This window comes from Malus sylvestris, chromosome 10, assembly GCF_916048215.2.
Source record: "Malus sylvestris chromosome 10, drMalSylv7.2, whole genome shotgun sequence".
Lineage (NCBI taxonomy): Eukaryota > Viridiplantae > Streptophyta > Magnoliopsida > Rosales > Rosaceae > Malus > Malus sylvestris.
The window spans coordinates 31763101-31776776 of record NC_062269.1 but is presented as its reverse complement, the minus strand read 5'-3'; the positions used below and the strand labels follow the sequence as shown (position 1 = coordinate 31776776).

The window sequence follows — 13676 nt, the reverse complement described above, 5'->3', positions numbered from 1 at the left end:
TTTCTTTCTCGAACGATTAAATCACGATAATATTTTATAAAGTTAAAAAGACAAAAAGTAGTTTCAAAATATGAGAGGGTGAGAAGAGAGATGAGAGAATCTTACTAGAAGTAGCAGGAGTCTCTTCTCCTTCTCTCTTCCCTCTCCTCTCTCTCTCTCTCTCTCCTTTCTACACCTTTCCACACTTTGCAAACTCTCTTTTTCACGAGCAATGCCTGCAAAAAGCTAGGGTTTATCTCTCCCTGCTCTCTCTACCCCTCTCCCTCCGAATCCCCTAAGGCCTACGCCTTTAAGGCTCCAACCCCCTCCTCTCCCCTGTCGGTGGTTCAATCAACCGCCCTCTCTCTCTGTGGGTTTCCGCCATAGCCACAGCTCTGCGTTTCACTTTGTTCCGGAAGCAACTGATGCAGCAGCAGCAAAAGCTTCCTTTTGGTCTGTGAGCCGGGACTAGTTGCTGTTGGTTTTCATAGACACAGATATTCGCGTCTGAAAAGCTAGTGAGACATTATTTCAATAAAGCGGAATATTTGCGAATTTTCTATCCGTGCTTTTTAGCTTTTGAATGCCTGGTTTTTTTTTTGTTGCTTTATTTATTGGAAGCTTGCATGTGAAGCAATGCGGGAGCTGACTGACTCACTGAAAGAAGAACGTGATTGAATTTACTTGTTGGTTTTTGTTGGGGTGGTTGGGGATTCTAGATCGTGCTCCAAACCCGTGAATTTCAGCTGGTTTTCCCCCTTTCCAGCTTGATATTTTTGCGGATCAGGATTTGGGTTGCTCTCGGTTCTATGGACTTCATTGATGATTCAGCATCTCAGAGTTTGGGTTCTTACCAATTTCGGCTTCGAGTCCATGGTTATAGATAGCAGGGTTTGTATAGGGCGATAATCTGCTTCTCTGCTGAACCCATAAGCTCATATTTGTAGTGATGGAGGATATAGGGTTGTTTAGACAAGCTTGGAAATGGCTGCAGTCACAGAAACACATTTATTCCCGATTGCGAACTGCGATGGGTGGATGTGGAGATAAAATCGGGATGTTTGTAGAGCGGCATTGGCCGACGGTTTGCAGTGGGTGCGCCAGGACAGGGAGGCTGTTTATCCTGTTGTTGATTTATTGGTGGGACTGCGTTGTAAGAGGCTTTCGATCCTTTATCGGGTTGGGTTCTGCGGCTTTGCTCCTTATAACGTGGAGTTGCCTTCTCAGTCTGACTTCAATTTCTTGCGTGGTTTATGTACTTCTTAGTATGGTATGTTTCCTTGGTATTTCCTTTTTTACTCCTGAGCATTTAATTGTTGTATTTTTCGATGCTTCGTCTTCTATTATAGTCATTTGATTTGACTGTTGGATGAGAACGTGAGATGCAACAACATCAGACCCATTAAAGAATTATGTATCCTTTAAAGTTATAACTGGTTATAAAGATCTGAAAGATTCTTATAAGGGTAGCTTACAGTACTGTTTGCAGTAGGTGGTCCGAAATTGGGTGCGCAGTTTATGTGGATCCTTGAAATGGTGTTGGGGTTTTAACAGAAACCCAGTTAGTAAAAAGCTGACTGGTTTAATTTCTTTAAACATTTGAACAGTTTTAAGAAATTCTATTTATAACTTCTAATTGTTCTATGAGTATATGCGTGTGGCTGTGAGATAATCTTATGGAAAGTTTGTGTGCAACTTTAGAGCTTAGGTTTTTCTGGAGAAGATTTTAAATGAATAGGCTGCAACACTGGTGGATGTTTGCTCATGAGGTCAACCAGGACAAGTAAATATCAAGGTTGTTGGGTATGTAGACTTACAGAAGCTTGGTTTAAGAATTCAGGTTCCAGATCTACTGTGAACTGAATATTTCAAGTTTTAGGTTGTCTCATTGAAGACATAGTAGAAAATACTTAAGGTTGCCAGAATAGGGCCTTAAATGGAAAAAATACACAAAAGAAAGTATATATCAAAAGTCTTAACAAATAATCTAGAAAATTTTCATACTGTAGAGACCAATGCCACACGTTACTTTCGTTAACAGCATATATAGTACTTGTTCATAGGATTGGTTTTGTAACTTTGTGGAACCTTCATAGTGTTCTTTTCCTAGAATTTCTTGATGCAGGGTGACATAATTTAGAATAATGGATAGCCATGAGATGACAGTAGTGGATTTTTTCGTATGAAGGTTCTTTTCTTAGAATTACTTAATGCATGGTGACATAACTTTGGAATAATGTATAGCTATGAGATGGCAGTAGTGGATTTTTTGCAGCTCGAACATGCATAGTGATATATTTACTCAAATGTTATTATTTACATTGCTACAGAATAAACTGAGACTTACAGTTGGGTCCAATATTTCAGGGAGCTGCTGGTGCTGCTGTCCAGTACTTGGGTTACACTCCAGGACTTTTTATTGTAGGGATCTTTGCTATTCTGATTTTATGGATGTACGCTAACTTTTGGATAACGGGAATCTTATTTATCGTTGGAGGTATGCTAATTTTTTGTGAGACCTGTATTATAACTTGATGCAGTACATTATTCTTTTGCCTTCTTATGTGGCTATCATTGTTTTCACTCTACCCATGTTGCCGTTATTTATGCTCTATGAGATTTGCAAGGGTGCTTATGCACCACTCATTGGATAATGTGCATGAATAGGTACCTAAAAGAAAAAAATAACAAAAACAGTTCTGCCATCCATCCATAGTTGACTATAGGAGCCGTGCTGCAATCTGTTGGAATGATTTACCATTCAATATGATATCTAGGAATAATGCAAGAACCGAGAGGTATTTTAGCCTTCTGACTGCATCAACCTAGAAAATTGTAATTTATCTTAGAAATCATCATACCAAAACACATTATCATGGAAAAAGTTTTTAACTCTGATTATTTATTTTATTAGAGAAATTGTTGACGAACTATTCTTAGTATTTCAGTTGAATAAAGGATCTGTGAGTGAGAGATTGATAATGCTGATACGATTTTTTCTTGATGTTCTCACGATGCTTAGTAGGTGGCTAATGATATACATATAGATACCCGTGATTGTCATAGTGGGGAAGGTAATTTAGCAGAGGTGAGGCACAAGGCCTGAAACAAAGAAGACAAAACTTAAAGCTTTCATATTCTTGTTTTGAACATGTATCTCGTGTTTTTGCTATTTCCTCCATTTAATAAGTGTCCTCATGTGTGGGCAGTTTTGTCCTAAACAATCTTGGGGAAAAGTTCCCAGACTTAAGCGTTTAGAGGTCATATAAGTGGATCAGCATTCTGATATATTGTGGCTTTTCTATTGATGTTAAAAATACTAAAAACTGTATTACAAATGCAGGTTATTTGTTCTCCCTAAATCATGCACGGTTGCTGGTCTTGATGGCAACTGTATATGCTATTTATATTGTCAAAGTTCAGGTTGGATGGCATGGTGTAGTTATCTCAATAAACCTTGCATTCATCTCTAATGATGCATTAAATTATATGCTCCAATGGTGTGATAAAGTGAGTGAAAGCACACACTTTGAAGAGCAAAAGCAATCAGAAACAGTTATGGAGGATGATTTTTCTGGGGAATGTGAATACTCTATTCCTACTGATCAATCTGAAAGGCTGCACTCATGTAACTCATCTAGCACACCAACTACTTCGGCTGTTATAAATGAAAAAGAAGAATCTTTCCCTATTAAGGTGGTCAAAGAGGAAATAAGTTCAGCTGATGAGATGAAAAAGATTTTAGACAGTATTGATCACTATGAAGCACTAGGATTTCCTCGCCACAAAAAAGTTGATGCAGCAATATTGAAAAAAGAATACCGGAAGAAGGTGGATATTACCTTTCCTTTCTTCTGTTTCATTAATGGGAATTTTCTCTTTTTCCCTCTCATTCTAAGTACGACTTGTGAAATTATTTATGTGAAGTAGAGGAACTACTCTGTTGTGCTTTGACTATTTGACAAAAAAGTGGTAGCATTAGTGCCTGAATACGACTTTGAAGAATCTGATGTGCAGTTGAGTTATATTATAGATGACTAAGATGCGTGATTATCTCTTGTACAGGCCATGCTCGTGCATCCTGATAAAAATATGGGAAGTGCATTAGCGAGTGAATCGTTTAAGAGACTTCAATGTGCATATGAGGTAATTATACAGACTTGTTTTTTGAGTTGTATAGTAATCGTTGTTGTCTTAAATGAAAATTATATGACCTAAATAATGATTCTGTATGTGCCTGTCGCAACGACGCGTTTTTAGGTTCTCTCTGATCCCACAAAGAAGAGAGACTATGATGAGCAGTTGCGAAAGGAAGAATCCAAGACTAAGAGTGTGTGCCAGAAGTCCTATGGCACTTCACATCAGGTGAGCTATGTTCTTTGATTGTAGATTCAGTTTTTTGGTGTCATGCACTTTCCTGAGATTTATCTGATTGTCATTTTGATGGAGGTCATCAATAAATATTGATACGAAATCAGTTATAATTTATATGTTGTCTTAGTAATTGCGAATTCAAAATCTATTGATTACATTTTCTATGGCTCTCAATTTCCAATTTATATCAACTATTCAATGCAGTAGAAGTTATCTTTTATTTATACCAGTCTGCTTTGTAATTATGCATCTTCTTTCCCAATGATAAATCTGTATTTCATTCGGTCATTTTTCTGAGTCAATTTATTGATATTTTTATGTAACCCCTATTCAATTGTGTATAAGCAGGAAGGTCCAGATTATTACTCTGAAGAGTCGAGACGTATACAGTGCACGAAGTGTGGAAATTCGCATATATGGGTATGCACAAACAGAAGCAAGTCCAAGGCTAGATGGTGTCAGGTGTGACATTATTCTCTATTAGTTAGTGTTCTTTTTAACTAATTTCAGTGTCAAATATGTTACATTTCTCTTTTTTTTTATCGCTTCATTGGTGTATATATCTGATTTATTGGATCCGTTTGCAATTAGGATTGCTGTCAATATCACCAAGCAAAGGATGGAGATGGATGGGTTGAGTACAAAGGATCTCTAGTCTTTACTAGGCCACATAAGGTATTTTACACAGTACTCTGTGTTTTCTCACCCCATGCAAATAGTTCTGCTGTCCTCACTTGCATTTATCAATGTGTTAAACAACAAAACAATTTTTCACATAAGTGTAAGTTGCATGTCAGAACTGCAGAAATTACTATATAAATAAAGGGCGGTAGGAAATGATTTGAGAGTTAGAAGTTTTGAATCAAATGTTTCAATGGTGCTCTTGTGACTTTCAGGGATGAGAGCCTGCTTCAAGGCCTCTCATGATTTTCACGTGCTTTTCCTGTTTGTTTCTATAATGCATGTTAATATCTTCATACAATACCGATATGCATGATTTGTCAAGTTGAGTCATTTCCCTTACTGCAGGAATGTACGTTTAAGCATCCCTAATGATTTTTGTTGGATCTTTGTTTTGTTCTTTCATTTAGGTGGAAATACCACGGGCCTTTGTCTGTGCTGAGAGCAAAATCTTTGATGTGTCTGAATGGGCTATTTGTCAGGTAATGGTTTTAATCAAAATATAATATGTAAGTTCCGCAAGCTTGGCCTTATTCTACAGTCTCTGCATGTTTAGCACCCTATATGGCGGTGGAACTGTGCAATAAATCAGGCAAATTGCCTCTAAAGTATCTTTCTTATTTTAAAACTTGATCTGGAAAGTAGTCAAATTTGAGTAGAACAGTGTGCAAACGGACCCTTTTATCTGTCAGACATCCTGCTGAACCTTTGTAGCACAGAAGACACTATATTGGAAAGACTTAATTGTTCCTCGGACTTGGAGAACAAGTGCCCTTGATCCGTTATTATGTTCTTGGTGTGTGCATCTCTACTTTGTGCCAGGGGGAAAATGAGGTTGATATCTTATCGCTTCTACTTGTTCCATGCAGGGAATGGCATGCAGGCCCAACACTCATCGGCCTAGCTTCCACGTTAACATGATTGGTTTGGAGAAAACTCAAAGACCCAACTCAAGTAGATTCCCGTGGGGTTTGGATGCTGAAATGATGGATGAAGATGAAGAAGAATTTGAGGTTTGGCTTCAGCAAGCTCTGGCGTCTGGCCTATTTTGTGAGACCTCTAAACGCCGAAAGACCTGGAGTCCGTTCAAGTTGCCCCAGAGAGTGAAGAGGCAATCGCGAAGAACATCATGCTGAACAGCTTAAGAGGGCTATGCCGGAAGATGTTCCCATCTCAAGAAAGAGCAAATGATTTGTCAAGATACTGATTGATAGGTTGCTTGTATCACCAAACGAAGGTTGGTGCTCAACAAAGAAGACGGGAATGGTTTGGCGTCTTGAAAATTAAGATCAAAGATCAACACGCTTTGTATCACGACTCAAAAGGGTAAGGGCCCGATTTCAGGCATCAGAGCTCAGGTTGTTGTTGCTCTTGTTGCACATTTAGTTTAACCCGATACTTTCAATCGCATTTGGCATGGTACTCAATCTCAATTTGTTCTACCTAACGGATGAAAAGGCACCACAAACTGTTCCTCTTTTTGTACATGTTTATCTTGTCAATAAAATTTCTCGTTCGTTTACTTGAAAGTGTTACTTCCATGGAATGCGTAATGGAGTTTCTCCGATTTTTTACTTTCCGTAACTTTGTTCAATTGACGACTTTCTCGGTTCAAGCAAGTAAACATGACTTTCCCCGTTCCAAAAACGTTATCGTTTTATTGGCTATCCTCCACCAAGAACAAAACAATCCAAATCAATGTCAAACATATGGGAGATTGTGTCAGCAATGTAAAGAAACCTGGAACTCACAAAATTAAGGATCTGTTGTACTGAAATACCGGTGCATAGACATCTTACTCATAAACAAATATGATTATTTCTTGTTTACATCTAAGCGTAAAAGAACGGGCGACTCGGATTCCAGGTAGGCTTAGGAGATCATACTTCATATCGCTCACCTTCGGAATCCAGTAACAAATCTATTAATACCAGCAAAATCGGGAACCATGTTCAAATTACAAAAGCTGCCTCCAGCATCGTTTTCCATGTACTCTACGAGATACTTGCACTGCTCCTCGCCATTTGTCTGCAGCATCATAAGATTGAAGAGGATGAGAGATTGGATCAATTACAAGCTAGTCGAAAACAGTAAATGCACAACACCGTGTCATTCCCGTGAGGCACCTTGTAGTCGCAATTTGGAAACACCAGTGTTTTGCTTTCACTAAGACCTCATTTTGACTCTCTAAAGTTGTAGCAAAACGAGGAATGGACGGGAACTGAAGCCGAGATTACACAATTTATGGCATACTCGGTTACTAACCGTCTATGTTGTTTGTAACATTTAGCAAACGCAAAAATAGATACCTCGAAAGCAAAGAATCCACCAGGTTTCAACATAACAGCAGCCCCTTTGCAAAGATGTAAAAGATCATCCATGCCATTGGCACCGCCGTCCAATGCAACTCTTGGTTCATGTCGTCCAACTTCAGCTTGTAGCCCTGCGATATTGTTACTGGGTATGTATGGTGGATTACTTACAAAACCTGAGAGTTTACCTTCCACATCCTTTAATGGTTCAAACCAAGATCCTTGCCTTAGCTCCACTACATCCTAATTGGCACATAAAAATTGGATCTTGAGCACACAAACAAATAGAAAACTTCGAAAAGTAGCATAAAAAAGAGATGAAAGTTCAAATATTAGGAACTTCCATCGTCAAGTTACTTGGCAATCAGGATGAAAGTTCAAATCTTCGCTAGTACATAGACAAAATCTCGCGAGTTATTGGTTAAACACTAACCTGCAAACCATACCTCTGCACATTAAAAGCTGCAACCCCAATTGCCGTGGGACTCAAATCGGTAGCAATGACTCTCCCACCACTCCCCAAAACCCTTGCAATCCCAATCGCAATCGCACCACTCCCCGTCCCCAAATCAGCCCACAAACCCTCCCTCAACCCCTCATTCCCCAAAACCACATCCCCCACCAAATCAACAATGAGCTCAGTCTCTGGCCTCGGAATCAAAACCCCTTCTTCAACACACAACACCAAGTCCCTCCAATGCTCGCACCCGACAACATACTGAAAGGGCCTCCTGTCCTCAACCCTCTGCTTCCACAACATATAAAGCTCCTCAATTTCCACCCTTAGCCTAACGCTTCCGTCATTGTTATCGATGTTTTTGGGTTCTTCGATTGCGTCCTCCATGAGCCATTTGAGCTCTCTGCGCAAAAGGGTCAAGTCCGGACCGTTGTCCAAGTCCACGAACGTTGACCCAACTGAGGAAACGAGGGTGTTGGCCCAGTCGTGCCATTTTTGGAGGTCGGAGGTGGTGGCGGAGTGGGCGGGAGGTCGCAGAGACAGAGGGGTTTGGGGTTTTGGGGTGGTGGGTGGTGGTGGTATTGAAGAAGCAGAGCAAACGGAGCGGTGGAGGTTTGTGAAAAGAGAGGGTTTAAGAAACGGTGAGAGTGTTGGACCGAGGCTTAGCTTCATCGTTTGTTCATGTCTCCCTCAAGTCTCAAATTACCCTCCAAAAAGCCTGTTGGGGTTTTATCCCTTTTTTTTTTTTTTTTTCTTTTTGGAAGAAGAAGAAGAAAATAGAGTTTTTATATTTTTGTACAAATCTTTTTGTCAAATATTTTTTTATATAATTATTTTTTTTGGGAAATTAGCTATTATAGAAAGGGGTGTGATATCCACACATCCCTTTTTACTTCTCTCACACATTTTTTGTTTTCGGCCGGATCGAATGAATTGAAGAAGATCAACGGACAGAAATTAACAAGGGGTGTGTGAGAAGAAAAAAGGGGTGTGTGGATAGCACACCCCTTATAGAAACATTACAAACCATGTTTGATGAAATAGAAATATTGACATGAACTACATAAATGCTGAATTTTTCAAAATGTCAATAACAACTTGTGCATTAAAGGTTTTAGTTAAAATCTTGTGATTGATGTGCTGGATACCAATTCATTTCTCCAACTCTTTACCATAAATGTATGTATTAAAAAAAATCTAGAATCAAAATAATCAAATCGAGGAGTTTGATGATGAAGGTCAAAATTCAGATTTCCATTGAAGTTTTAAGTAGAAATAATATCGATTTTAATTCTGAATTATCGATTTTAATTCCTCTATGATTAGTAACACAGGAACAATCCGTAACCGTAATCCAACATTTTATTTTGATTCAACCTGCCGTTAGCATTAAGCTCAATTTCCATATAGTCTTGTGCATGCATTGTAAACCCACCTCAAAAGGGGCACATAACATACAAGCATGCAAATAAACAAGAAGAAAAGCTCCATGCTTAATTAGTAACAACCACACAACCTATTTGTTTCTGATTCGAAACAGGATTGACCGATAAACGTCACTGCATACGCACAAAAAAGGTCTTGGACAACAAATGCAACACGAAATACCGGTAATCCATAAATAACACGGCGGATAAGAGTTTCTTAAACTTGGATCCTAGGTGATCAGTGGTCTTTGGATACGACATTTTCCTGCTCATCAGTGCACAACATCAACCTGTGCAAAAATCATAAACATTGCAAAATTGGAAACTCAAGAGTAATATTCCTGCAGCATAATTGAATTGCTAACAGATCGAGTGAAAAACATTTCTAGGGATAACATCAGACGTTCCGTCGAAGCTCGGAAAAATGAAGAATCCTCACTAGACTGGGATATGAAAATAGTAGCATGCAGAAGCATTGCATGACCATCCTCCCTCATACAAGTTGGAAACCAATATTGCTATTTAAGCTAGTTTCTTTGTGTTAAGGAGTAAGTAATACAACTATTATTACATACAGTGATGCATGGGTGAAGAGATAAGTTCTAAAGTCAAAAGTTATCCATGCAAGACCACATATGTTTTCATCTTTAAGATCAGCCGTAAGTATTTGACTGACTTTGGTACGGTTGATACTGAGGGGCGGTAACTATTCACAACGGTAAATGGTGGATTGTAAAGTTACCTCTTGATAAGCAAGGAACATGTATATACAATTGGGAAGATAATATCAACCAATTCTGCTCCCTGATGCGAGAAGCTGCATTTGTTCAGTGATGTGATTCATATGTTGACTCTTGTCCCATCCATTATCCTTCCCCAACTGCAAGTCCTGATTCACGGTCACTCCATCATCAGAACTCAAACTAATTTCGTCTGTGTCACCAGGCTGTGGGCTCGCTGTAAGAAATTGTTCCCAGAAGATATCATTAATGCTTGGAAGGCTAGAGACCCCATCTGGCAACGCATCTGCATCAGGCTCAGGAGAAAACGGGTCAATATCTGTAGGCAGTCTGCCATCCAAACCTGTTGACATGCCCATGTATCCTGCATTCCCAGTCTCTGAGTTGATGAAGTTTGCATTGGGGATTTCCACATTGCTTTGTGGAACAATACCTTGCATTCGAGTTAGTTCAGGGATAACTGGATCTTGTTGAAAATTAAGCATGTTCTCTTCCAAAACTTGAGTTTCTTTAACAGAGTTGGAAACCGCGAATGGGGAAGACTGGACCTCAGAAATGCCTGTAGAATGACAACTGACGGGAAATCTAGACTCGTTGGGCATATCGCACTCTGCAGAAATTGGTGGAACCTCTGAAAGGGTCACCCCCAAAATCCGACTAGAGGTGTTCCTAGTATCTGTTGCATTGGAAGGAACATTATCAATTAGGAAAGCATCAGGATTGATCATTGATGGTTCCAGCTTAGGAGATGTATTCATCTTCAAGATCTGCCGCAGCATGGCTTTTGCTGCTTCATTCATTGAAGGCTGGTACTTCACCATTTGTCCATCAAGAACTTTGCTGCCAAGGTTCCCAACCAAAATTTCATCGTCTTGCCTTGGGAGTCTCCTTTTCTTATTGCTTCCAGTGATGAGCCTATTGTTTTCATTTTGATGCTGTACAAGCTGGGATAAAAATCCAGGACTATGCATAGCCTTTGCCAGGAAAGACATCATTTGCTGCTGCCGTTGCTCCATTCCCTGCATACGTTGCCCAACATTATGCAACTGATTATCTGTTGCTTGCTGTTGCTGCCTCAGCCTAACAAGTTCCTGCATAAGACTGTTCTTATCTCTTTTAAGTCTTTCGACCTCTTCCTCTAGCCCAGGATTTCCCACCTCTACACATGCCCCAACCTGAGAGCTCTGCACTTGAGGTGGTTGTTGTTGATGATTCTGTACATGAGCTGGTTTTCGCCTGCTTACGGTCTTCAAAAGGTGTTTTTGGCCTCTTAGAAACCCTTCATTTGCAAATTCCCATCGGTCTGGATCAACCTTTCTAAAACCCTGCAAATTGAATGCAAAAACATAAATACTAATTCTATATGATGAAAAACTAAAATTTATTTTGGAGCATAAGACAGCCAGATTCTCTCATCTCATGATCTTGTCTTAGGTAACAAGCACCATTCACATACTCGGAGTTATGGTTTCCAACCTCCAGCAGCCAAATGCTGCAGAGCAACTCCTTAGCTTTTGCCTCTTTTTCTACTCTTTTACTATCAAGTAGAACTTCTCCCCTTACGAGTAACAAGTGACAATAGGAGAATAACTATACCAAACAGTGCAGGATAAGTGATTGCAGAATGTTCACGGACTTTTGTTTAAAAAAGAAAATCAAGGGAAATAAAAAATAAAAAAGGGGCACTGAGAATGCATCTCAATACATCTCAACTTGTTCAATCTAATTTAACAACTGAGAAACAAGTTTTCAGTTAAGAACAGACACCTGATTAGAGTAATTCTACATACACACATGACTTATACACATAAAAAATACATACATATATACAGATATTATATACATACAATTTTGATGCCATATTCACCGGTCAGCATATTTACATATATCATATACATAAAAACATACATACAAGTTTTCAGTTAAGAACGGAAACCTGATTAGAGTGATTCTCAATACATCTCAACTTGTTCAATTTTAAAACCTCTAGAAGTAAGAGAAGAGGAAGGGAACAAACCTCACGTGTACATACCCGTTCATTTGAAATACTACACCCCGCTAGTTTTTATTAACAATGCCAATAAGTATTTACCAAAACTGGACCACTACTTGATACCTGTCATCTGTAAGAGTTCAGACAACATGTATCATTACATTTTGTATTAGGCCATATAACTAGATCGTCCTTGTACTGAGAAACAGTTTCAACATGTCAGACTATCAAATCAGTAACTAGGTTGACATGTAGAAAGATCAACTACTCGCCTTAAAAAAATCACAATGCCTATCACCAGGTTTTTAAGGAACTGCAAGGGCAAAAAACTTTCTTTCATCAAGATAAGATGGGAATTTCGGGACATTATTAGGAAATGTCGAAGAAAATTTCCATTCCACTTTATACAAAATGGATTCATTAGAACAAAAAATCTCCACGGTCTTACTTTATACAGAAAATATCTTCATCAAATGTAAATTAATGAGTAATGCAATGCACATAAGTAGTCAGCTTAAATTTTTAATCTCAAAATAGTTCTGACCTCTTAACGTCCTTTTTCCTTCTAGGTTTTCACCTGGTTCAGAACAAAACAAAACAAAACAAATTGAAATCTTTTCGACTCGATTACATGACACAGTGATCGCCTTGGACCTAAAGGAACCCAGTGAATGACAAAGAATTCAATTCAATAACAATGGCTTAAATCGTGTGATATAAATCCACACATGCATAACTTATCTTCACAATTTACTTATTTACAGCCTCCAATTCGATAACCCTTTTGCCAAAATAACAGCAGCAAAACCTAATAAAGCATTGATCACGCATAACCACTCCAAATTTCACAGTTCCGATCGGAATCACCAAGAAAACAACAATCAAATGCAGGAAAAGCACAAAATAATGAATATTCAGGAAAGGGAAGAAATACCCACATAAGTATTCAACTGCCTGACGAAGCTAGAGAAGTTGTTGTGCTTGAAATACTTGGGCAGGAGGTCCCTGGAGAACTCGGGGACATTCCAGACGACGAAGCTGTTGTTGCTTTTGCTCCAGGAGACGACGGCGTCGGTGGAGGGGTCATCCACCATGTCGTAGGTTTTGTTCAGAAACGGCGGAGGAGGAGTGTTGGCGGAGTTGAACACCGACGCCGCATCTTCGACTCTCTCCATGGTTGTTTGCATCAGTGTTTGGGAGAATTGGGTGTTTTTAGAGAGAGAGAGAGAGGGGGGGGGGGAGGGAAGCCCTAGATTGCAGGGGCTGATGAGTGAGAAGGGGATGGTGGGAACTCGCGGCAAGTTTGGGTGACAACAGCGCACGCAAGTCCAATTATGTACATGGAAATTGGGTGGATTTACATTTAAATAGTTTTGCTATGCGTTGGCGCCTTGCGGTAAATTTGGGGTTATGGAGGTGAGTGCATTTCGAGATGCTATGATGAATTTCATGTTTCGTATTTCATGTTGTATGTTTTGAATTTGATTATGACCGTAGGTAAATTACACGGTGATGGTTAGAGTAGGCTGAAATAGCTATGTGAGTCTTCGCGATCTTCAAAATAGTAGACTGACATAGTGAAGTCACAAGCTGATGAAATTTTTTTTTTTTTTTTCAAAACACTAAATCCTTATGACACGTGGCATTTCAATAACAATTTATAATTACCAAATGGATTATCCTATGAACAAGGCCCACTAGTAAATTGGGTAC

At 39.2% G+C, this 13676-nt stretch overlaps 4 protein-coding genes across 4 annotated transcripts in view; 1 reads left to right on the top strand and 3 right to left on the bottom strand.

The window, feature by feature from the left end:
* Positions 1 to 13676, bottom strand: part of LOC126585982 (uncharacterized) — a 96957-nt gene that overhangs the window by 23038 nt on the left and 60243 nt on the right. The gene's annotated exons all lie outside the window — the stretch shown is intronic.
* Positions 86 to 6556, top strand: LOC126585976 (uncharacterized). Its single transcript, XM_050250618.1, has 10 exons — positions 86 to 497; positions 614 to 1249; positions 2347 to 2476; positions 3323 to 3810; positions 4045 to 4125; positions 4240 to 4344; positions 4702 to 4815; positions 4945 to 5028; positions 5445 to 5516; positions 5904 to 6556. Exons 2-10 carry the CDS (start codon positions 929 to 931, stop codon positions 6168 to 6170), a joined length of 1662 nt encoding a protein of 553 aa, XP_050106575.1. The 5' UTR covers positions 86 to 497; positions 614 to 928; the 3' UTR covers positions 6171 to 6556.
* Positions 6782 to 8526, bottom strand: LOC126585980 (uncharacterized). Its single transcript, XM_050250624.1, has 3 exons — positions 7780 to 8526; positions 7344 to 7589; positions 6782 to 7062 (listed from the first exon to the last, which is right to left on the bottom strand). The coding sequence occupies exons 1-3, from the start codon at positions 8473 to 8475 to the stop codon at positions 6931 to 6933; spliced, it is 1074 nt and encodes a 357-aa protein (XP_050106581.1). The 5' UTR covers positions 8476 to 8526; the 3' UTR covers positions 6782 to 6930.
* On the bottom strand, positions 9148 to 13298 carry LOC126585978 (heat stress transcription factor A-1-like). The gene is made up of 3 exons (XM_050250619.1): positions 12902 to 13298; positions 9973 to 11295; positions 9148 to 9520 (listed from the first exon to the last, which is right to left on the bottom strand). The coding sequence occupies exons 1-2, from the start codon at positions 13148 to 13150 to the stop codon at positions 10018 to 10020; spliced, it is 1527 nt and encodes a 508-aa protein (XP_050106576.1). The 5' UTR covers positions 13151 to 13298; the 3' UTR covers positions 9148 to 9520; positions 9973 to 10017.